The 24,575-nt window shown below is 35.9% G+C and overlaps 1 protein-coding gene across 1 annotated transcript in view; it reads right to left on the reverse strand.

The window, feature by feature from the left end:
• LOC118742974 (regulator of G-protein signaling 17) overlaps window positions 1-24,575 on the reverse strand; it is a 67,241-nt gene that overhangs the window by 6,894 nt on the left and 35,772 nt on the right. Inside the window, exons 4-7 of the mRNA XM_036475416.1 lie at window positions 24,054-24,491; window positions 23,724-23,732; window positions 1,223-1,303; window positions 1,085-1,146 (exon numbers count right to left, since the gene is read on the reverse strand). Of these exons, the coding sequence (XP_036331309.1) occupies window positions 1,085-1,146; window positions 1,223-1,303; window positions 23,724-23,732; window positions 24,054-24,490 (589 nt within the window). The 5' untranslated portion in view covers window position 24,491. The remainder of the gene's footprint in view (window positions 1-1,084; window positions 1,147-1,222; window positions 1,304-23,723; window positions 23,733-24,053; window positions 24,492-24,575) is intronic.

A 24,575-nucleotide genomic window follows, 5' to 3' on the forward strand; every position in this document is an offset into this window, starting at 1 on the left:
GAGATAGGACGAACTTTCACTCCACTATCGATGTGTTCTTTGCATATCTGTGGAAAAAAATCTAAGCAGAAAACTCAACGAAGCTCTCGGTAACATTGTCAAGCCCGAAATAGTAGTACCAGTGATATTGAAGAACCGTGATGCCTGGAATGATATTATTAATGCCGCAGCGAAAAAATGATGATCGAAAAATAACAATAGTGATGAGGCTTCATCAGCTTAAAAGGGTGAGCCTGACAAATGGAATAAGCGGAAATAAAATGCTGTAAACGGACGAAACTCGACTTAGAAGCTAAATTTTGAATAGTGCCCGAATAATTCAGTGGGAGGGAGAACCAGAATGTATGCATAAATTTATATAATACAAAATATTTACTAGTTCAAAAGTGGTGGGTAGACACTGTGGCTAATCGTAACCATTAGTTACCACCAGCAGTGTCCGGACTCCACAGAATGCATCAGACTAGGCCGAGCATAATATGAAGTGCCATCAAATAATAACTTAAAACAATTGAATTATATGGCAATTGAGAAGTGTATGTGCAAAAATCTGATCAATTTCATAAAGGGAATTTTTGCACATGCAGCAGTGCATAGCATGCATTTAGGCGCTTGGTGTTAGAAGTCGCGCCAAAACAGTAGGCGGAACCAACTTGATAACAATAAATGTAGAGCAGAATATTCAAACCAGCTATAGACAAAGTACTAAGAAAACATTTAAAAAAAAATCAGAGGTTTAGCGTTCTAAAATCTTACACTGAAGGGGTTCAGGATTTTAATACTTTCTCCCTCGAAAACGATAACAATCTGAAGAGCAACAAACTCTTTACACAGACATCTACGAATATCTTAACATTGCTTATCAACATCTTCGGGAAAATTCCTGCCATTTTTAAATAAAACGAAAACGTAGTCAGTCAGGCGTTTGAACTTAATTCATATGTCGTATGTCGAAAACACGCCTTAGGTTGTTAAGCTTCTTTTAAGGCCACCTGTGAGTTTTTCACCTGACCACTTACTTCGCTAAATTTTGTATCGGGCCGATATTACTTTTATCTACTCTTAAATAAATTTGTCTACTCACCCGCATTTTTCATTAGCAAATCGAAGTTTTTGCCCCAACTTCTTATCTCCTCCAGACTGGGCCTGCGAGTTGAGCAAAATTGAACAAACAAGGATAATTATGAATGCATATTAAAATAATATTGATATTTATACTCACTGTTCACCGTCCAGTAGCAGATCCATGCTCGCTGGATCACGTCTTGTTGGTGCATTGTCTTCCGCATTTTTTATTGCCAAACTGGAAGGAAGAAATTGAAATCACCAAAAATTAATACAACATAGTTCGACGCATATATATATATATTTACAGACTAAACTATTATGTATTAAACTCCTCTTATTATCTTTTTATTTATATCAAAATATGTCTACAATAGCATTTATTCATATTTTATCTGCCCACAAATTCAACAATTTTTCCTGTCTGAAAAAGCTCATTCCGTATGTGACCAGCTGTTTGGTTACTTAGCATAAAACTAAATCACAGATATCGTCTGCAGTGACTGACTGACTGCGGTATAAATTCATTGTGAATTTATTTAGAATTGGAGAATGGGAACAGCTGTCGCGGCTGAGCGATATGGCCGGTAGTGTTTGTATGCTTTTAAAACATTTCTGCATGAATGTTTGAAATGGCCGGAGTTGTTATTAAAATAAAAAATAAAAATACATAGAAGCACTTGTATGCGTGTATGCATTTTGTAATTACTCTCCTGTGTAAAAGTGGATCGTAAAAGTTTACGATAAGCACAAACATTCGTATCTAGCTTTCATGCGAATACAAATCAGAAATATACAATTTTTGTTGCATGTACTTTAGAGCGTGTCGGAACACTGAGTCTGAACTATTTTTGCAAGGCAATTAAAAAAAACCAAATTTTGGCTTTTCACATTTGTCCAGGTTCGCCTTTTTACATTTTTCGTCATATCTTTTTCATATGATATATCGATGTACTTATTTGTCGCGTGGAGACAATCTTTTTGTTTCAAAGTTCAAAGTACCCCAAGTACCCCATTATAGTACTTACCCACCAGATCTCCGTTCTTATCACCCTAACAAACCACCCACTCTAATGTCAGTAAATTAAAGCTCACCAAAAATGATTAAACTTTTGCTCAGGAGGTATTTCGAGTATTTTATAAGAACTATTAAAAAAAATATTGCCTTGGTTCGGCCAAAGAAAATTTTTTTTTTTAAATTCCCATGCAAAACTACTTTAGACCTTTTAGAACTTTTGTTTGCTTGTAAGGGGGTACGGTCTAATGTACTTTTTTATACATATGTATGTGCATACGAACACAAGTGCGGAAAACTAAATGTGAAAGTGGATTTTCATGTATCTTTTATTAACTTATTTAGTTAAATTTACTTTATTTTCCTCGTTCGCGTGCAAAACTTATTAATTGTTTTTTTTTTTGTTTGGGGAAATATAATTTTGCACTTTAATATTTTTTTCTTCGTTAGGTAAGACTAGGTGGGATTGGGTTAAAGTGATAGTACAAGGCAAGGCTGGCATATTCCACCATAAACAGTTTTCCTTTATGAATAGTGTCTGCTAAGCTTTTTGCGGTCAAAACAAGATTTCAGCAGTTTAATGAGGTAAAGTTTTTAGACTCGGTCTTGAAAGATGTGAGCAACTTTAAAGAAATGGTTTTGGTTGGATTTTTTTATCTTATTATTTTTCAAACAGCGGAAGCAGCGAAGGTCTTACTATAAGTAGTATCTTGTCAAAATACTAGCCAGAATTAAAGTATGTATTATGGCTTTGCGAGCCCAAGATCATTCTCGTTTCGCTGTGGGGCAGAAATATCCTACACCTGTTCTTATTTTCGCTCAGTATTCGCTGAGAGCTAACATGAGACCTATCTGTCCAAGAGTAGTTTGGAGGTTTTCAAACATGCTCACACCCTCTCTCTTCCCTATTAGATTGTCTCAAGAGTACTTTTCATGGCCAACCGATTCGCCATGCACATTTCAAGCAATATAATATCCATACAAGTCTAACAAGAAAATAATTAGTTACTTTCTCAATAGCAGCGAAATGCCTGCGCTACAGTGATCCAGAAGCCTAAATGCGGTTTAAGCTCTTCTAACTACTATCTCCCGTCCTATTATCCTTGTTGAGGCTATGAGTAGAGAAAGAACTGATTTCGACTAGACTATCAGAACAAAAAAAAAAGCTTAGATATCTAGAAGCATCGACCCCAATATCACGAGACCCAAGGTCTGAACGCAGCCGATGCCGGAACGGGATTAACTTTGTTATCATTGGAAGCTATTGCGAAGTGCCCCCCTTATTCCACTGAAGGTGACTCGCTGCACAAACCACAGTGTCTTAACTAAATAAATTAGTGTCATGTATTTTGGAACGAATTTCCTTCATACAGAGTGTAAAATACCGAAGAAGATGGGACTACATCGGAACCACTAAGCTACTCAACAACTCTTAGAAGGGATGACGGAAATTTCTTGCAAAAAACATAGTACACAGTAGTGCCGGAAGCATCCAACCGATAAAGAATTATCTTAGTCTAAAATAGCTTTGTCCATCGGGTAAGGCCAAAAGGCTTAGCAGCGATTTTAGAGTGCCAGTAAATAACTTTGGAAAAGGAGTTACCAATCTTACCAATTTCTCAAAGTAAATTGAGCTAAATACTCAAAACAACCGGATAAATTTGGTGTTAAAAGTCATTCGTTGGAATTCGGTGCCCATTTCGTTCTCACCGCCGCACCTCTTCGACCATTACTTATCGAGGGTGGAAATTTTCCGCAACTTACGCTGCACTGTATTGCAGCCTCAAAAAGCGACATTACTACAAGCAGGATGGAAATATTGTTAGAAACCTTTAAGTGAAATAGCTGCAATTTTCGGGATCTTCGAGTTGCGCATTCAGCATATTGTCGAAAATTTTATCTATAGCCGATAATTACTTCTATAACTGTACTTGATGTTTCCACACGATCGTATTGATGCATCGGCCCTGCACTGTAAACTCTACTGACCCTGATTTCTTTCCAATGCTTCTGCCTTTTCTACCGGTATAGGTAGACTAATCTTAAGCATCCACAGATGCATTTTTTTCCATTGCAGAATTTGGCTTCCTTTCTATTTTCAAAAAATGCTTACCGTTAGGTCAGCAGCGAAAGCTGCAAACTTTCCTTGTGGAGGGAGAAATATATGAAAAATGTCGGTGAAATTATGTTCAGCTGTTCGCTCACTTCGGCATTGCACAGAAATGTTCGAATCGAGCAATAGCTCCGAACTATTTTCAGAATGTAAACAAAAAAAGGCCCAGCATTATTTTATTTCAGCTAGCCGAATTGAAGACATTTTGATTGTTTTTCTGTACCCTCTATTTTGTATTCCATTCCGAACTGCCGACACCACTTAATTTAGCACATCTCGTGTTGAATGGCCTTTACGAAAACCGAATTGAGTTCATTTGTTCAGGAATGTTGAAGAATCCTATGACCTTATTTCTAGCAAATTAGGAATCTACACTAGTACTACTACTACTACTACTACAGTGTAATCCTTTCATAAAAACACTTTTGAGGTTAGTGCTCTTACAAATTGACGATAATGACAGCATCAGGTTGACTTGTCGATACACATACCAAATATCGCGTTTATTTTGACCATCGCTTAAGATACCATAAAAATCATAGAATAATGATTACTTTTATCAAAAAGATAAAAATAAAATTAAGTGACGATTAAAAATAATCGTAAAAATATATGTATATACAAAAATAACGTTTTAGCAGTGATTTTAAAGTAAGAAGCCTTCATAATAACCGTTTTATAGCCGATGTAATTTAATGATCTAAAAAAAAATATAAATAAATAAATAAATCTGAAAATAACGTTCTAATTATCGGAAAATTAAAAAAAAAAATAACAATTAAAAATCATAGAATAATGATTATTTTTATCGAAAAAAATATCAAAAACTGATTAAAAAATGATCGAAAAAATATAAATAAAAAATAACGATTTTACAATTATTTTAAAGTAAAAAATTTTTTTTTCTGGTCCCTGTAAAAACCCGATATTTAAAATCTGCGCCGGATATATAAAATTCGGTTTTCCCAAACGTTTACTTCTTTGCATGTTTTTATTATTTTTCCATATAACAATCACATCGCATTGAGTGTTGAGCGTACTTCTGCTATTTAGATACAAACAAGTTTATTTTTATACTCTTATCATTCTCAACACGTTTTCCCTAGATTTCGGCCTATTTATATTTACTTGTTTGTGTTTTTTGTTGTTGTTTGCTCTGTACCCACTTTTTTCAACATCAACACCAGTCATATGTGTTGTTTTCTTCTTTGTGACAGAAGTTTTGTTTTTATAGATAAGAATTTATCTATAATTTCATCGATTTGTCTGACTTAGTGACTAGTATGTTACCAATGCCAAAATCGATAAACAAAAACAAACCAAAAGCGACTATTTTTACATTTATTTTTAACAGCATTGATTTTTGCCTTGAACTGCAGTCGAAAGAATTCCTTGTTAGCGTTTTTTTTTATACATATTTTGCAAATAAAAACTATTTTTATTCGCATTAATTATGCCCGTCACCTGCGCGTCGGTAATACATACCTCTGTTTCAATTTTTTTATCAAACAACGCCAGCGTTCACTCATAACGACTGCCACAGGTATCACCAAAAAAAAAAAACACTGCCAGCGAGCTCTCACAGGGATATGCAGTTCGACTTTTTGGCCACACTATTAAAAATGTTTTCTTTTCGCTTCATTGCTTTTCCTTGCTGTTCGAGTTCATCAATCATTTGACGCATTAACACACTGACTGCTTCCTGCAGTCAAGCATATGCACAGCACTATTACTAAGCTATACTATTGTTTGTTGTTGCCAATCATTAAAGCATTACACTCAACAATCACTGACCGAGCACAAGAAATCATTTATCAAACCTTGACCACCACCACAAGCGCCCAATGGCAAATCTATTATTAATTATATACGACTAGTTACTCATACGCCCCGTCGCCCAAATATTTCAACAGTATTTTGTTGGTTTAACTGCATAATTAGTAGCCAACTTGGCTGCCACAGACCGCACAGTTCTCAATCGACAGTCGGCCTTTTGGCTGTGACGCGCTTAATGGTGTGCCGCATACAAATTGGTCCGCACCAAACAAAATGCGCCACAACAACAACCAACAATAACAATGGCGACTACGAGGAAGACGAGGCAACGGCGGCGGTAGCGACGGCTGAACAAATAACATATACGTATACGTATTTAAGTATGTATGTATGTAGCTAGAAAACACAAGTGCCCGCGCTAAGCCAAGCGTCTCTGACGAAAGCTAACGTCAACAAGCGCCGGCTTGACGGCCGCAAGCCTACATAATACTGGCTTACTGAGTGCGGATAGGTTGGATAGGACTACTCATCATCACGAGTGCTTGACTGCCACCAACAGTTGTATTTGTTATGTGACCATATACATATGTATGTATGTATACATAAGTGGCTCAGTGCCATTTGTGTGCTTCTCAAAAGCGCTGATGTTGTTTTCTTTTGGTTTATTGTTTTTAGTGTTTTTGCAGGACAAGTTGTTGTTGCTGTTGTTATTGTTTTGGCACGTGAAAGGACAATATTGACATAGCGCTTGAGAAGGATCCAAACTTATTTGCATACACATACATACGTATGTAAATATTTATGAAAGTTTGACAACAGGCATATGGTTATTTATACTGAAATGTGCAGCTAGCTAGTAGAATAAGATATACATAAATATTATGTACATATGTATGTGTGTATAGTTTTGAGCTACGTATTTATATACCATTACTTGTTGCAAGTGGTGCGGTGGTTGTATTGCACGAGATCTACAACAGAAGGTATGCAATTCATGAGGAATTTCAATTGACAATTGATCGTGGGATAATTATTTAAAAACAACGACGTAGTTCATCGTCAGTTTTATTGATTTATTTATTGGTGATTTTATCGATATTGGGCTCTATATATCTATTTATCGGTAATATTATCGATATATTTATCAGTTTTGGATCCGATATATTTATCGCCAATGATTTCGATATATTTATCTACAAAGTTATCGATATATTTTTCTGTAGTGATCTCGATATATTAATCGATAATTTTACCGATATAAATTTTTGTTGTTATCTAAAAAATCAAATCTTCATTTACTTGGGCCTTCATCGATGCAATTAAACCCATCACTATTGATATACGTACCTATGTATGTACATTAGGGCGGGTCAAATTTTTTGCATCAAAAGCACATCACGATTATGGTCATTAGGGTAATTTCGAGCATTTTCGCCCAAGAAACTATAGGACTAATATGAATTTGGGGCCAGCGATTTTTTCTATCCAGTTTCTAGCTCACCTGTTGAAACAGCTGCATTGAAAACTAGCCAAAATGTGTATCTGGGGATTTTTGGGGTCGAGGAATACATTTCTGGTATTAATTTTTTCTTTTGAGGGCCGCCAGAGGGAGCTTCCGTACTTTTTTTTATTTTAACGCCTTTTTTTCCGAAAACCGACAACATTTTTGCGAAAATCCACGATATTTGACTTTCTCATAATGCAATTTCAATTTTTAAATAGCCAAAATTGTTCAAATCGCTGGCTCGAAATTCATTTTAGACCTATGGTTTCTTGGGCAAAAATGCTTGAAATTACCCAAATAATCATAATCGCGATTTGCCTCTGTTAAGTTTTTTGGGCCCCTACAAATCGACCCGCCCTAATGTACATATATTACTTTGTCGACATACATAAATATATTAACGATTGTCTCTAATGCTAAAATTTTTTCATACTCCTGGTAATATTTTCTCAGGCACTTTCAACATTTGAACAAGAACATATGTTGAAATTCTAAATAGCGCCAGCACTCCACCACTTAAACTTCTGAGCCATAGACGACAATAATGCACTCAGGTATTTTCAATTAAAGCCATACGCATTCATTAAACGCTAATCCCCTCGAGTGAAAGAACAAATAAACAATGGAAAATTTACACACAAGAACGCAACAAGACAAATGTAATTATTTTCACTGACTTCACGTTTAACAATTACAAGTGTCACAAACAAAATACATAATATGGGCGCATAGTTGTGGACGTGTATACATGTATATGTGTATGTAAGTATGGGAATGCAAGCATACCCTACAGAAAAAAAGTTATCAATTGAGAAAAATAAACAACTTTTAGTTAGATATTTTAAGGGGTTTCTATAAAATATATAACTTGTAGTTAGCTAGAAAAAGTTAATTTGAAACTAGTTTAAAACATATGCAGATGTAATCGGGTGATTGTTTTCTTTAAAAAAGTTTCTATTAAAATATCCTCATACAAAATTTTATTTTGTTCGAAGTTTTATATTATCATTTTGAAGATATGTCTGACGAAGTTCGAATATGGGATCACCTACACGCCAAGGTTGCTAAATGTGCCGAGTTTAATAGAAATTGATAAACAGGGTACCGAGATGCACATATGTAGGCGTAAGTGGGCGGTGCCACGCCAATTTTCCAAAAATTTCCCTAAAAATCATTTATAAAAAGTTAAAAAACATATTCTAAAAAAGTAAAAATAACAACTCGTGCTCATATACCCGTAGTTGTCAGTCAGCTAGCACGCTTACTGCGAGTATGACTTACATAACTTAAAAGTCATATGATTTAAAAATCTCTAGCTATAAGCAATAAGCGCCTAAGTCGAAAAACCTGAATTCGTGAAAAGCGTTTTAAACACTTGGATACGTCGCCATTAAATTTTACTAAAAGACAAGATTAACGTAGTTTTATACATGATAAAAACATAGTAAGGAAAAGTCGTTCTCTCAATTCATCGGCCATTATTTTTTTTTTTTTTTGAAGTTTGCCAGCATTTTAAAATCACATAAAATTGAGAGTAAAAAAATTAATTGTTCAAAGTTTTTGTTGTTTGAGATTGTAAATGAGAACATGTGTTAGAGTTTGTGTGTAAAATTTTAAAATTAAATTGCTTGCAAACGTCGAGAATTTAAAAAATTCCTCTCAGCGGTTCTACCTTCCTATATTTTTATCATGGTTTTATACAAGATTTTTCAAATAATTTACATCAACTTGAGGCCAAATAGGCAAAACTTCAATACACTGTAAAAAAATTTTGACGTTCAGAGACATAAACGTCAGCTAGTACACTATTCTAGAGCTCTTCGTCTTTCATAACTGCCATACCGCATTCGTGCATCTACAGTTGTTGGGACATAAGCATTTGGTAGCTTTTCGAGAGGTGCCGCTTTGAGTCCACTCACCGACATCTCACATTGAAATTCCCAATGAACTTTATTAAACAAAAAACGTACGTGCCATTTAGATCAGTAGCCAGCACTGCAGAAATTCTGAGTATCTGGACGAAAAACTATTTATGGGATATTAACGGGCCTATTTTGAAGTCATCTTAACATCATTAAGGGAGGAGAAGAGTGCAAAATCTGGGCTATAGGTAGATGAAACAAAACCTCCCAGCCAAGTTTTCTTAATTTTTCGAAATCATGCAGCTTGTGTATGGCGCAGAAGCAACTTATGAAGGAAACAATTTTTTCACATTATTTTCTGTGAGAGCCTAATGTATATATGTACATACATACATACGTACATGTTAACAAATTTTTTAGATATAAAATATGTTCACTAGGGTGCCTCACCAAAAAAACCTAAAACAAGTAAGCTAAACCGAATTGAAAATGCCTCCCAAAATTTTATTATGATTTCGTTGGTTAAAATTTTAAACATTTTTGTAGACATTTGAAAAACTTATTTTCTTTATAAGATAATCCGTTTTTTGGCGGTATTTTCAAAATTTATATTTTCAGTGGAAGAAACAATTCCGATTTTTTTTTTTTTTTTTTTTTTTTTTGGGGGTGAAGCACCCTAATATATTTTCAGTGAAATAAAGAATTTAGATACACATAATAAGCGAAAGACAATTTAAGCCAACTTGTGTAGGCAAATGAGTAAATAAATAAAGGGTGACGCATACATAAGTATTTAGGGTAGTGCTGTCAGTGATTGCATTCAAATCTTGTAAACACATGGATTTTTTATAGACAGATATAACTTAAAACAACAACAGCAGCAAAACAGCAAGTAGCACAACAACAACAACAACATTCATGTCCAGCACAGAAAGTCGATTACCCAAACTTCTTGCGCACATAATGTGTCACCGTCCGCCGGTGAAGACTCATGTCCAACTTTGGTGTAGTCGAGTGATTAGAGACAGCAAAGCCATAATATTGTACCCGCATAATAAATTTGCGCGAATATATGTATGTACATACATGTATGTAAGTCAACAAAATGAGAAAATTCTATTAGCTAATTACACACGCAGCTGCTTAGCGGACAGGCATAATGTTGTAGCGAATTTGCGAGTGCTTTTGGTAGCAAAACTCTTTCGCTACTACATACGTATAACATACTTATGTGCGAAATTACGTATGTTTTTATAATCATACCGCAAACATTTTTGTGAAAATTATGCTCAGCACACCACTAAACTAAAACAAAAAAAAAAAAACAAAAAAACGCAAAATGGCCACTAAAATTTTAAAGCACAAAAGTTTGTAGATAACCGTCCGCAAGTTAGTGCACGCATACACACACACACACACACACACAAACAGCGGGTCGCGTATGAACAAAGGCACCGCAACTCACGAACTTTAATGCAAATAAATTCTTTGCTTTTTGCGGTTAGATGAACGCGTTTGCTGGACGAGCGAAAAAATTCAACTGAGTCCTATTAAAATCGAGCGTTGAGTTAAAATGTTGGCAAATAGCAATGAAAACAACAGCACGTTTGTGTGTGTGAGTGCGAAGAGGCCAAATGTGGCGCCAGTATTGCCGCAGACAAATATTTTTTCCCCTACCAAAATTTCCTACCATATCCAACTAAAACCTCCCAAAAAAAATTTTTTTTTTTTTGAGTTTGTAATATTTTTTTTTTTCAATGTCAAATTTATTATAAACTTAGATACAATAATGGCTGCGTTTCTTTATACATTCCGGATAATCCCATTTCACAGCCGGAATAAACAGAATGCTTTTCAAATACACGTTAACATATCATCAGGAACGTTCTAAAGAATAAGTAAACAAAAAAGTTTATTCCAAACGTTCAGAATGACTAAAGAAATACAGCCAATATTTAGTAAAACTAAAACACAGGTAGTACAATAAAAACAAATTAACTGCGTATAACAATTCTTTTCATTACACAGACTTATCCAAATCTATATCTCCTTACTCACAGCGAAAAAGACGCATAAAAAAAAAATCGGCGAAGAAAGACTCTTAACATAGGTGACGGCAAAGAAAGACGGGTTAACTTTTTGACAGCGAAGTATGTATGCGAGTGTAACAGTATACGAATTCCCCAAAGAATTTTTCCGGAATGATGTTGAATCCATGTTTATTCGACTTTCTTCGCCGAAATTTTCTCAAGCGTATTTTTCCGTAAATTATTTTCACGCGTCCTTTTTCGCTGTCAAAAGATCCCAGAGTCTTCTTTCGTATCTAGTGACGATATTATTACTAATATTAAGTCAAAGCTACTCGCGCTGAGACGTAAGAAGATAAATTGCGATAAATCCCATTCCAATCTTAAGCTATTCAAAAAGCTCAGCACTTTGGATGACTCCATGTTCCAAATTTTAGATAGAGAAGACAATCGTTCTCGAAGATGTATCAAACTACGATTCATGATTCGTGAGCAGGCAGCTAGAATATACTCTGGGGTTTCCTTCACCAGCCCACAAAACCTACAGTCCGTCTCTAAAGAAAGACCCATTTAATTCAAATGGTTCGTTAACATGCAGTGTGCTTTCAGGGAGCTAGTAAGAGTTCTAAGTTCAAGGTGTCTTTAGAAGTTCTTCCTGCAAGGAGCTATGAATCTCTTTGATTGTCTTATTCTCTTTGACTTCCGCCAGTTGATAGCAATCTGAGATTATTCCCAGCTAGCTCCTAAGTAGATCTGCAGTGTATGCTTTAGATGTACTTTAGCATAGCTCGGGACCATACAAGCGCATTTGGTTTCCACGCTTTGCGAAACAGTCATCCCTTTCCTCCTTCAAACCCTTCATATCCCGAAACCCACCACAGCGTTACGCTATTGTGGGCTCTCAGGTGGTTCAAGAGTCCACAAGCCTTTCATGCCGATTTAAAAGAGTCTATGGCCTTTAACGCTGCCTGAATATCCGATATAATATTTATTTTGGCCTCATTTGCCTTCTAGGATGACATTCGCGAACACAGACTTTGATTGCGACGATCTCCGCCTGGAATATGGTTGGGTACGAACCCATTGGCACACTTTTATGGAATCTTGGTCCAAGTACCCCATAAATTATATACGGATGTTCATATTGTATATTGGCAACAATATATAGGTATTTCCATGTTTGCGGCCGCCGCTATATGAACGCCTCGGTGGAACATTCGCGTAAACAGGTTACTAAAATGTCAGGCGATACATATTTTCTATTTTTTGCAAATAACTATTACTCATTGTCACGAAACCTACCAAAATCCAATCAAGTCTACCCACCTACCTAATGGAAAAAAACCTACCAGTTTTGGTAGGAAAAGCCCATGTGTGGCAACACTGTGTGGCGCACTCGTTGCTATGTGTGGCTTACTCAGGTTGTTTTTTTTTTTTATTAGTATTTTATTGTATATACAATTTCAAGGGATATAAACAAAAACAGCCACCAACATTGTTGAGTTAAGTATGCGCGGATGCCTTTGAGGCGCTACCAACTAATGAGAGCCGGCACGGCATGGGCATGCGAGATGCCCCAAAGGCATTCAACAAGAAGAGGTAGGAGACATGCAAGGCACCAAGCCATGGCACGGAAAGTCACTAAGCAGGCAGCTTATAACGGGTGATTTTTTAAGAGCTTGATAACTTTTTTTTAAAAAAAAACGCATAAAATTTGCATCGGTTCTTTATTTGAAACGTTAGATTGGTCCATGACATTTACTTTTTGAAGATAATTTCATTTAAATGTTGACCGCGGCTGCGTCTTAGGTGGTCCATTCGGAAAGTCCAATTTTGGGCAACTTTTTCGAGCATTTCGGCCGGAATAGCCCGAATTTCTTCGGAAATGTTGTCTTCCAAAGCTGGAATAGTTGCTGGCTTATTTCTGTAGACTTTAGACTTGACGTAGCCCCACAAAAAATAGTCTAAAGGCGTCAAATCGCATGATCTTGGTGGCCAACTTACCGGTCCATTTCTTGAGATGAATTGTTCTCCGAAGTTTTCCCTCAAAATGGCCATAGAATCGCGAGCTGTGTGGCATGTAGCGCCATCTTGTTGAAACCACATGTCAACCAAGTTCAGTTCTTCCATTTTTGGCAACAAAAAGTTTGTTAGCATCGAACGATAGCGATCGCCATTCACCGTAACGTTGCGTCCAACAGCATCTTTGAAAAAATACGGTCCAATGATTCCACCAGCGTACAAACCACACCAAACAGTGCATTTTTTCGGGATGCATGGGCAGTTCTTGAACGGCTTCTGGTTGCTCTTCACTCCAAATGCGGCAATTTTGCTTATTTACGAAGCCATTCAACCAGAAATGAGCCTCATCGCTGAACAAAATTTGTCGATAAAAAAGCGGATAAAAAAGTGGTAATAAAATTCAATGATTTGCAAGCGTTGCTCGTTAGTAAGTCTATTCATGATGAAATTTCAAAGCATACTGAGCATCTTTCTCTTTGACACCATGTCTGAAATCCCACGTGATCTGTCAAATACTAATGCATGAAAATCCTAACCTCAAAAAAATCACCCTTAGAAGCAATGTTGCGGCAATAAAAAAATAAGCATGCAACCTAAAAATTAGTCGAATGAATATAAAAATTTATGAGCATATGCATACCTGTAATAGGTAAATAGTCATGTACATACATAACGCTCGGTGTCATAATCCAAATTAAAAAAAAAAAAAAAAAAAAAAACTGGAGAAAAACGGCTTTAAAATGTAAAGTTACTAATGATACAGCTTTTAAATTTCTACACAACAAAGAAGATGAGTTAGATTAAAAAAAAAAAAATAAATGAGCATTATTTTCTTACAACTAACCAAATCTCTTCAACGCAAATGTACTTAAATCATCCTTGCCACACACTTGACGCTTCACACTTGCGGCGTTGCTCCACTAATACATTACATGCCTTTCAAACGCCTTATCCTCTTATTTCAACCACATCATTCAACTGTCACAGTGTGATAAAACAATACAAAACCAATTCTTTCAACATCCTCATCCTCATTTTCATCATTAATTTTTTTTTTACTTTCCCTTGCGCAACTTTGCTGCAGTACCATCCGGAAAGACAACACGCATACTCAACACCAGTTTCCCCAGTGTCCTGCGTCTGTCTATGCCGCATTCAACATGAATAATTAAAATATTTGCCAGCATTTGCAATGCTTTCTGTCGCTTCATTATTGTCAAATAATCAAAATTGCTGTCATAGTTCATGGACGGAAAAGTACAAGCAAGTGTAGTGTAGTGAGCACACACATGCCTATGCACTTATGTGTATACATTCATATGAGCGGCAGACAAAGGCAGAGACAAACTGAGAGAGACAGTGTAAGTATGCGCAATGCTACGCACACTTATTCAAGTATAGATAGTCCCAAAAAATACCAAAAAAAAAGTTCCTCATGTCATTAAAAACAAAAAAGTACTCGCCCAGAATCATGCGAGGCTTTGTCAAACTTTTCAACGATGTACCTTCGGGAGCTTTTCATTTATGGTTTCGCATTTTTATGAATGAAATGTGCGACAGGTAAAAGCTTACGATATTATAGATGTTGTTGTTGTGAGCGCCATGTAAGAGCTTTTACTATGTATGAGTGGGAGGTGTTGCCATTTGAAAATATCTTTACCAAAAAAAATAAAATAAAATGAGTGCGTGTAAGCGCTGCGCGCGGAAGAAGAGAAACTTCATTTTTTTCTTAAACGTTCTTTTTTTACTCTAGCTTTGTTTTTATTCTCCTTTTTTAATAAACTGAGTTTACTTCTTACACTCTAGGGACGCTAAAATGACAAAAATATGCCGAGACACGTAATCTTAATTTGGGTCGTAGATTATGTACGCTGTTCTACATCCAGTAATTTTTCCAGGATATATTCATTTTAAGTATGCAATGCGAATGAAAAACAATGAAAAAATTGACATGAGGACAGGTACGAATACCGCCATGTACGATATGGCGTATGAGTAACATAATTTCTTGCTTCTACTCCATACAAAAAATTACTGCACATTTAGTACATTTGATCATTCACAACTTGTTTCTCTACCCTACGATTTTCATAACTAGGGGATTCATTTTTAACCGACTTCCAAAAAATGAGGAGTTTTGCGTAGTGTCTCAGAGGTGGTCCCATTCTAATCTGGTTTAGATCCGATCAGTGGATCATGAAATATATCTGTGTTCGTATGGAAAAGTAGCTTATGTCGAAAGGCCGGCTTTAGTATAATGCGGCATTCCCTTTATTTTTTGAACGACAAGGAATTTTTTGATGAGACTTAAAAAGAATATTGACTTGCTAGTATCGGAACTATTTCTTGCACGTTTATTTGCTAAAAGTTGTTTAACGGCTTAGCGCCCGTAAGTCATTCGCAATCGTATGCTGCGAATGCCGATTTTTACTAAAGCCAACCTTTCGACATAAGCTACTTTTCCATACGAACACAGATATATATATATATATTTTTTTTTAAGTCGGTTTTTTTTTGCTAAAAATTACTTGTTTTTTAAAATATTTTCTCCTTTTTAACGTTTGAATTTTTTTTATTAAAATTAAACTATCGTGAACTGTAAAAAAGGAATACAAAGCCATAATCTAGGACACCCAATATTCAACTTACGTGTATCGGCGTTTTTTTTTTATCAAACCAAAACTTAAGATTGTCCCTACAGTGTAATTGAACTTATTGACAAACAGTCTCTTATGTCGTCGCTTAGCGCGCATATCCAATACCGCGTATAAGATAGTCCAGGAAAAGGTAGCTAACGTATCTCGGTTTTGCTGAAATTTGCTATTTGAAACATTTCACTATAGAACTAAAAAGTTTGAAAACTGTTAAAAATGGGTAACTACCACGCCCACTACACTAGTTGCCGGATACGGAAAATATTATCTGAATTCAATGAACTTGGGTTTGTAACTTGGATTAGGCTAGGAAGACATAAATATGCTGAAAATCGAACAACTGCGATGCCCACAAATTTGCATAGCTAATTTTGTATTCTAATATATGGTAAGGACTAGTAAAGATGCTCCAAAATAGCAAAAATTTGGTGTCGGATTTATTTTTGCACAAAAACGCGGAAATATAAAAAATCTGTGGATTGGCGACCAGCCACGCCTCCACGCCATCCGCATTACTACATCGATTTTTTTTTTGCTCCACTTTTTGCGGACTCTAGGTAACAATTTTCAGCATTTTATATGGTACTCTTCCTCCCCAACGTCAGTCCTTAGGTGCTACGGTAATTTACACGCTAAAGATTTCATGTAACGATTTCGGTGGAAGCTTTCAACGGAGGAGAAGGCTTTTTCCAAACGTAGTGCTCAAACGCTGGCCTCATATTTCTTCGAGGATCTACATTAAGTATAATGGGAACATGGATATTATAAATCTGGCGAAGTTTATTCTTAGCAAGTAGTGGTAATAAATACATAGTACCAGGTTGACCGATCTTTGCCCGGAGTGCATATACTTTTTAAAGTTTTCAAGATTTGGATAGCTTTAAAAAAATATTTTGGAAATAGAAAAAAAATGGATTTCGATATCTATTAAGTAAATTCATTAATCGAAAATTTAGGTGGCAACCCTATTCCGAAATACGCTAGAATGAATGGCATATATCTTGAGCGTATATGTACTGTGTATACATAAAAAAATGCCCATTGAAATTACAAATTAAAAAATTATTACATAGAAACGTGGCAACCCTGATGGAAAATATTTCCTGATCAAAGTGCTCAACAATACTTTTCACTTGAAATCCATATTCGATGGTTTAGATAAATTGCGTAGAATCGAAAATAAGTGACAACCATACACTATTATCCTAAAGGATAACATTTTGTATTTAGGGAAAGCATTGTTTAAGAACCTTCTCTTGGTACCCATGAATACTAATATTTTATCTTTTTTTCTAAGCAAAAAATTAAATAAATATGCGATTCAAAATAGGTGGCAACCCTATTAAAGATATTTTTGAATTAGGGATCTTTAAAATACCTTCCATTTGATATCCATATTATGATGTTATACGAGTAAATAAGCTAGTTTTGGTATTGATTTGTTATTCCTCATACTAGATATCCTTGCATGAGTTGAATTGGCACTTTTGAAATTCACATAAAAACGCTGTCTCTTTTCTCTGGTAAAAATATGAAATTCGATATTCCTAGTACTTTTCACTTATCGCAAATTGCCTCCAGCCATATACAGTATATATTTTATGGACTTTGTTCTAAACATCGTTTGGTGCTAACCATCACATGACTGTTGAGTACTCCCGACTATTTTAATGGAAAGAACAGATATGCTCCTCAGTCACTACGCTCAAATTTCGCATTCGAGTTTCTCTAAACGAAAAGCAGGTGTGCCTGAAAATATGCAACACCTACTTACATATACCTCATACTGTCAGAATTTGCTGAATTCACGTAGTGATTTCCAGAGTCCCACAGCAGGTCTTTGGACTTGCAAAATTTCAACAAAAAAAAAAAAAAAAATTAAAAAAAAAAGCGCTCACCAAAATTATTTCTGCTATGAAAACTTTTTCCACAAACTTTGCGCTATTGGCAACCATAAAACAAAGTTTTCTCGTTAAAGAAAATGCAGCTTTTATTGGCAGCATAAGCATAGAAACATAGCATCTGATGCCACTCTCAAAATATACACACAAATGAGCGTAAAATTTCACTGGAACATATTCGCGAGCGAACAATTCCCCCATACACATTCGCAGCATTTTCCAAACAGTCGTCGCCTGCGCTGATTTCCAATTTCATTCCAAGTCGCCAGCAGACGCGTGAAGCAAAGCAGCGCTGGAAAGCAAGCGAGTTGAGAGTAGGAGTGAGCCATGCAGCATGGAAGGTGTGGGGAGTAAAGGAGATTAGGCTAATATGGTATATGTCTAATCTGATTGGAGCAATTAGGAAAGTCATAATGTTATTACTAAAAGTACATAATGCAAATTTAGTACAAGGCACAAAAGAAAGAAATGCGCCATGTAACTAGAGCTTCCAAACAAACAACAGCGGCACCCCATGTCGTATGCGTAATTGTTTGACAAAAGCCTGATTTAGTAGAAAGATATTACTGAATACGAAGTTATATCTATACTATATACTATACTAGTACTCATTTCAACTGATTTTACAAACATACATAAATACTACACACACATATTAACTAGCTCACCCACACAGTCATACGCTACGTTACAACAATTTACACTAAATTTCTACATAAATACTTATGTATGTACATACATATAATTTTTGCGCATGAAATTAAATGAATGAATCAGTTCAGCTGCTGAACTCAACGCTGTGCTATGTTGCGGTTTTTGGCATCGCACAATGTTTGTCTTATTTTTTGTTACTAACTAAAGCGTTCGCTTGTGTATATGTGTATGCTTGTGCGCATTGAAATTACATTACTATAAGCCTTTTTGAACACCCACACGTACTTGCCATTCCATTCTTGCTTTTATATGGACATCCTACGGTTCGCACGGCTCATCTATGACAGCAGCTGTACGTGAAACGAAGAAAAAGCAAGTTACAACGACAGTTGGCTGTGACTGCGACTATGTCAGATACAAACGATTTTCTACACGCTTACATACATATATATGTGCATGTGTATGTATGCATAAGTACGTAGTTGAACATGTAGGTGTTGTGCAGCTACAATGAACGACCATGACCGCACAACAAATGCTTTGATGCGTGCAAAAGCTAGTATGGAGTTGAGTTGACTTGAGGTGAGTAGTGGTGAAAGATGGAGTAGATAGACAAAAAATAAAATAAAAAATTTAAACAGTATCCAAACCAGCTGTGTGCTTTTAGCTACAGCAAAGTGCGCACATATGTATGCGTCAAAGGAAAAAATTCCCAGCCGTTTTTGTTTTTACTTTCCTCAGTCTGTTGCTCGATTATTGTTGTATTTCTCTGCGACTACAGGCTTTGCAATAAAGCAAGCAATATGCCGAATACAGATATTTGAGTCCCGTTTTCATAAATACGGCCGTGTGTATGTAAATATATACAGATTTTAAGCTTAAGTTCACAAATTTTTCAGTGTTAGCCGTTAATGTCATTTCATTTTTTGCTCCTACACAACACCAACCTGACCTCTACTTGATCTGCCTACATTTAATGAATGGCAAAGAAGTGCTAGCACAAAAGTTCAACGAAAATTTGGTCACTTTAGACCCTACAACAACGGTGCTGCTATTCAGATGGCTGTGCCTCTCAGTCCCATTCTAAGTGCCAAGCCAAGCAGTCAGCCACTAAACTTCAGTCAACCGCTCACCCACCCGCTAAACTGCCTGCCTACTTCTTCATTTTCAGTTTCCTACTACTCTCTTTGTCTCTTTAGCGGCATTGCAATGCGCCTCTTTGCTCATTGAGTATAGCACAGCACAGCGCTCCCCCACTGCGTATACGTAACATTTGTGGTTAAAGCGTTTGTGCTTGCTTCTGGGCGCTTTACAGGTTAGATTCAATCAAATCAGTTGGCGCATAGCTATGGGTATCTTGTATACTATACTGTTTTTCTTTTACATACATAATTACATACATATGCGTAGTACTTCGTTAAGTAAAAGTTTCTGTGTATAGTATATACACTTATTTGTTAGTGTGCAAGTGGTTCGTGAAACATTAATTTGTAGCTTTTTCTTATACATAAATATGTATAATTGAAATCCGGCAATTTCGCACTTTGTTTGTCCTTTCCATTTGGCTTTTCTCGGAGTGCCTCCCTTATTTTGTTGGTATTATTCAGTTGACAATTTAGAAGTCAGCAGTAAATGACATTTATTTGCAAAGTTGTGCAGATTTAATAGAATTTTACAAATGGCATGACTAAAGTTCACAATTGCTGTACAAGTAAATATTAAAAGTTAACTCGCACATGCGATGGAGAATGAGGACCCCGGGCACGAGGGGTGAATGAGAAATTAACTGCTTGTCAGTAGAATCGTTTAGACCTACCTTTGGTATTCAAATTCTTGCTGTGTGTTTGTGTGTGGGAACGTTCGACATGGTTGCGCTAAAGTTTTTGAAAAGCTAAAAACAGGTTACGATAAATTAAAATCCGAAAATAAATTTGACATGTATTTTTGTGAATTTTAAAACTGCGCATTAGTTTTTAGTCATTAAAAACTGAACTCAAATTTTTCATCTACTAAAAACTGAACATATGAAATTCTTTGACCTTCAAAAAGGACACACTTGCGCCCTAATTTTTAGACATTTAAAAACTTGTCATAATTTTTAGGCGATTTTAAAAATTGTATTTACATAATTTTTAGGCAATTTTAAAAATTGTATATACATAATTTTTGGTTCATACATTTACAGTCGTTCAGAAATTGGACATCAATTTTTGGCAAATAAGAAACTAGAAATAATCTTTGTTAATTTAAAATCTAGACATAAATTTTTTGGTTATTTGAAAACCGGGCATAAACTTCTTTCGATAATTTTAAAAACATATTTTTTTTTTAATTCAAAAAGTGGCAATTTAAAAACTGGACATAAATTGTTCATCATTTAGAAACCAACATACATTTTTTCCCATGGAATAGAAATAAATTTGTATAAATCATAAAACTGCACCTGAATTTTGGTGATTAAAAAACCGGACATAAATACTTGGTATTTTAAAAACTGCACCTAACTTTTGGCAATTTAGAAACTAGATATTATTTGTGGCTATAATACTTAGAAAATTTTTGGAAATTATTAGAAAATTTTTGGCAATTAAGAAAATATTTTTTGGCAATTGAAAACCTGGACATTTCTTTTTTAATAACTTAAAAATACTTTTTTTTTTTTATTTTAAAACTGCGTGCAACGTTGACGCTTTAAAAACCAGATATAGATTTTTGGCCATTCAAAGACTGGACAAAATTTTTAATAACTAAAAAGCTGGACATAAATTTTAGTAGTTAAAAATCTGGACATAAAATTTAAGGAATCGAAAGATTGGACATAACTTTTGGCAATTTAAAAACTATGCAAAAATTGTTAATCATTTAAAAGTCGGACATAAACTTCATCATTTAAAACCGGAAATTAATTTTTGGTCATTCAAAAACTAGACAAAATTTACATTTACTAAGTAACGGGACATACATTTTAGTCATTCAAAAACTGGGCATTCATATTTGGTAATTTGAAAACTGGACATACAGTGAAGTGCAAAAATGAGTACATAGTGATTTTTGTCAATTATGTGCAAGGTTTTAAAGTATTTTTTTTTATAAGAATATCGTGCAAAAGCATATACATATGTACATAAATAGAACTTTAAAGATTTATACAATCCTCAGAAAAATTCAAAAAGTTTGTATCAAAATTTTGAACTTTTTAATCTGAAGTTTTAGCCGGTTAAAAAAAAATTGCGTTGATTTTTAATTTTTTTTAAATATTTTTTTTTTTTTTGCTCAATGCACAAGACCTCGGAAGCTGGATGCAAGCGTTCAACCTTCACAGAGACGCGCTGTCTAAAGAGTAAACAGAAGTCCAGATTAGCTACTAAAATGAGGACTAAACTTGACACAAGTGGATTATCGCGATCGATACCGTCATTGCTCGATGAACAGAATGTAAAGCATATTACGGAAATAGCTGACTATTGGTTAGCCAGCCAGCGATCAGGTTCGGAACTATATGGACTTTTTGAATAATTCAGTGAATATAGGGATGCACTTTTTGAGAACTCTTCTCCAAGAATGCAAGAATAAGAAGACATTTTGCAAGAAAAATGTGAACAAGTTGCACAAATGTGACGTCACAGAAACAGCGATTCTGTCAATATCACTGAGAGAGGAATAACAGAAGGAGATGGGCGCCATATTTCTTCTTTACGTCATGAGACGGAGGAGTATAGCCAGCTCCGCTAGCCTCAAAAAAAGCTAACCTGCCGGCGCAATGTTGAAGAGAACAAGAAATCTATTACTGCCCTGTACACCTGTAAATCAGCAATGAGGAAAAATGCGGCTCGAAGCCTCACATGGTGAACTGTTTGTATGTATGTACATAGAGTTGGTGCGTCCCATGCAGTTTTACATGATACAGAAAAAATCTAAAGCGTAGATCACTACCTATTTCTGTGCTCTACATTGGCGAGAGGTCGTCGAGGCTCGTTTCTTTACTAGTCTCTTTTGCATGTTTAGCTGAATCGGATTCTGCTAGTATCTACGATTTTGGGAGCTTTATGAGAGCTACTCAATGGTTTTATTTCTAAGATAAAAACAGGGGCACAAGGCGTCTCCAATATGTCACCTCAATGAGCCCATGGTAGCCTAAGTGTGCGCAGTGATGAATGAGTACAGCCAAGATATCCTAACCGAAGAAAAAATCAACTCTTAGCACTGATTTGGAGCACTGACTAATACGTAATTCTATATATTTAACAGTGGTTCGAATGAGTATCCAACAAATAGTAAAAACATAGTAAACCACAAACGATTATGTGGTTAGTGTAAGAAGAAGGAATAATTTTTTAAAGAAGAAACAATGAGAAAATTAAATTCTTCAAAAATCGCGAAAGGACCCTAATTGTTTCGAAAATTCACAATTAGTTCTGAGAAAATTTAAAAAAAAATTCGGAGCTATGACAAATATATTTTTCACTTATTTATTAATGTCTAAGCAATAGAAAATAAAAATCACCAGTTGTTTCTTATCCAAAAATATAAGACACATTTTGACTAAAACAAGTCATCGTTTCTTAAATATTTCCCAAAATTTACCGGCGCCAAAACTAAACATTCTTCATACCTGCTTACGAGTGCTTCCCCCCCCCCCCCTCCCCCCTAACAAGCGATAGCTCATCCAACCCTACCCTAATCGAAGTAATTTGCGTATCTAAGATTGGTTAATTTACAGTACACAGTTCGTTGTAACAAACTTCATTTACTGCAATTAAAACTTTTAAATAATAAGTTTGCGTTGAATAAATAATACTTAGGATATGCCAATATAGCGACCAGCTGCTTAAACGCAAAGCTTGATTGTATTAAATCAGTGAGCAAAATTAATAAAAGTCCAGTAGGTACACCGTGTCGTATGATAAACCTTTCGCCAACAGATTCTGTATTTAGCTCCACTTTGTAGCTATACATACAAGCACACGTCTAAAAATACACACAACGTCCCACGCAATTTCTGTTTCTCCCTCTCTAACTTTTTATTAACTTAGTCTTCTGAGTTTGTAGTAAAGAATTTTAAATCCTCTTTGTAAAATTCTTCAGCACTTAAAAACTAATTTAATATTATCTTTAATAAATTCTACTCACCATTTTGCCCTGCAATGTACGGTAGCAATATGCCAACAGCATCCAACGCAAGAAATATGCACACACAAAAAAAAGAACAAAAAAAAGAGAAAAATAGTGAGAGCAAATAGAAAACTGTCAGTTACACGAAATTCAAAGTATGCATCAAGCTGTGGAATTTCAACGTTCAAGTGTAATACATATTTAGCAGCAAGAAAGTGCAAAGCATATCAAAACAATGCCGCGCCGCGCCCCGCCCCGCCCCTCACTGCCGGCGTGCCAGCGTCAAGTGAAGCCCTTCGCCTTTTTCATTTGATTTTATTTCATTTCCAATCGGTTGACCCCACTTACCACGAGCATGAGCAACAGCAACACCAACAAAAGCAGCAGGGTTTCTGTGATTGTTGCTGCTGTCGTTGTGTTGTGTTTGCCGTCATCGCTGCCGCCGCCGCTGCTGCCGCTGCCGCTGCCGTCATCGTCGTCGTGCCCGTCATCATCGTCTCGGGCAGTAAGCTCGCCCCCGCATTCCCCGTTGAACCACCGCGCGAACTTGTTGTTGTTGCGCCCATCGCACTTGTCGTACTGAGCTTGCCGCCCACATGTATGCCGCCCGTATTGTGACCACCACTATTGCTCCCACTACCACTACCAACGCCTCCACCACCACCACCACCACCACCACTCTGTGCAGCTGCTGCTGCGGCCGCCGCCACCACTACCGACGACGAAGAAGTGCTGATGCCACGAAGGTGACATCCCGACGGCAGCTCTGATACGGTGCAAGACATTCTACGTAAAGAAAGTAAGAAAGTGCAAAAAATATGCACGAATTAGCGTAAGTTGCATATAGTGGCTTTTCTATATGTACACATG

This window comes from Rhagoletis pomonella, unplaced genomic scaffold (assembly GCF_013731165.1).
Source record: "Rhagoletis pomonella isolate Grant_MI unplaced genomic scaffold, Rhpom_1.0 Rhpom_scaffold_00007, whole genome shotgun sequence".
Lineage (NCBI taxonomy): Eukaryota > Metazoa > Arthropoda > Insecta > Diptera > Tephritidae > Rhagoletis > Rhagoletis pomonella.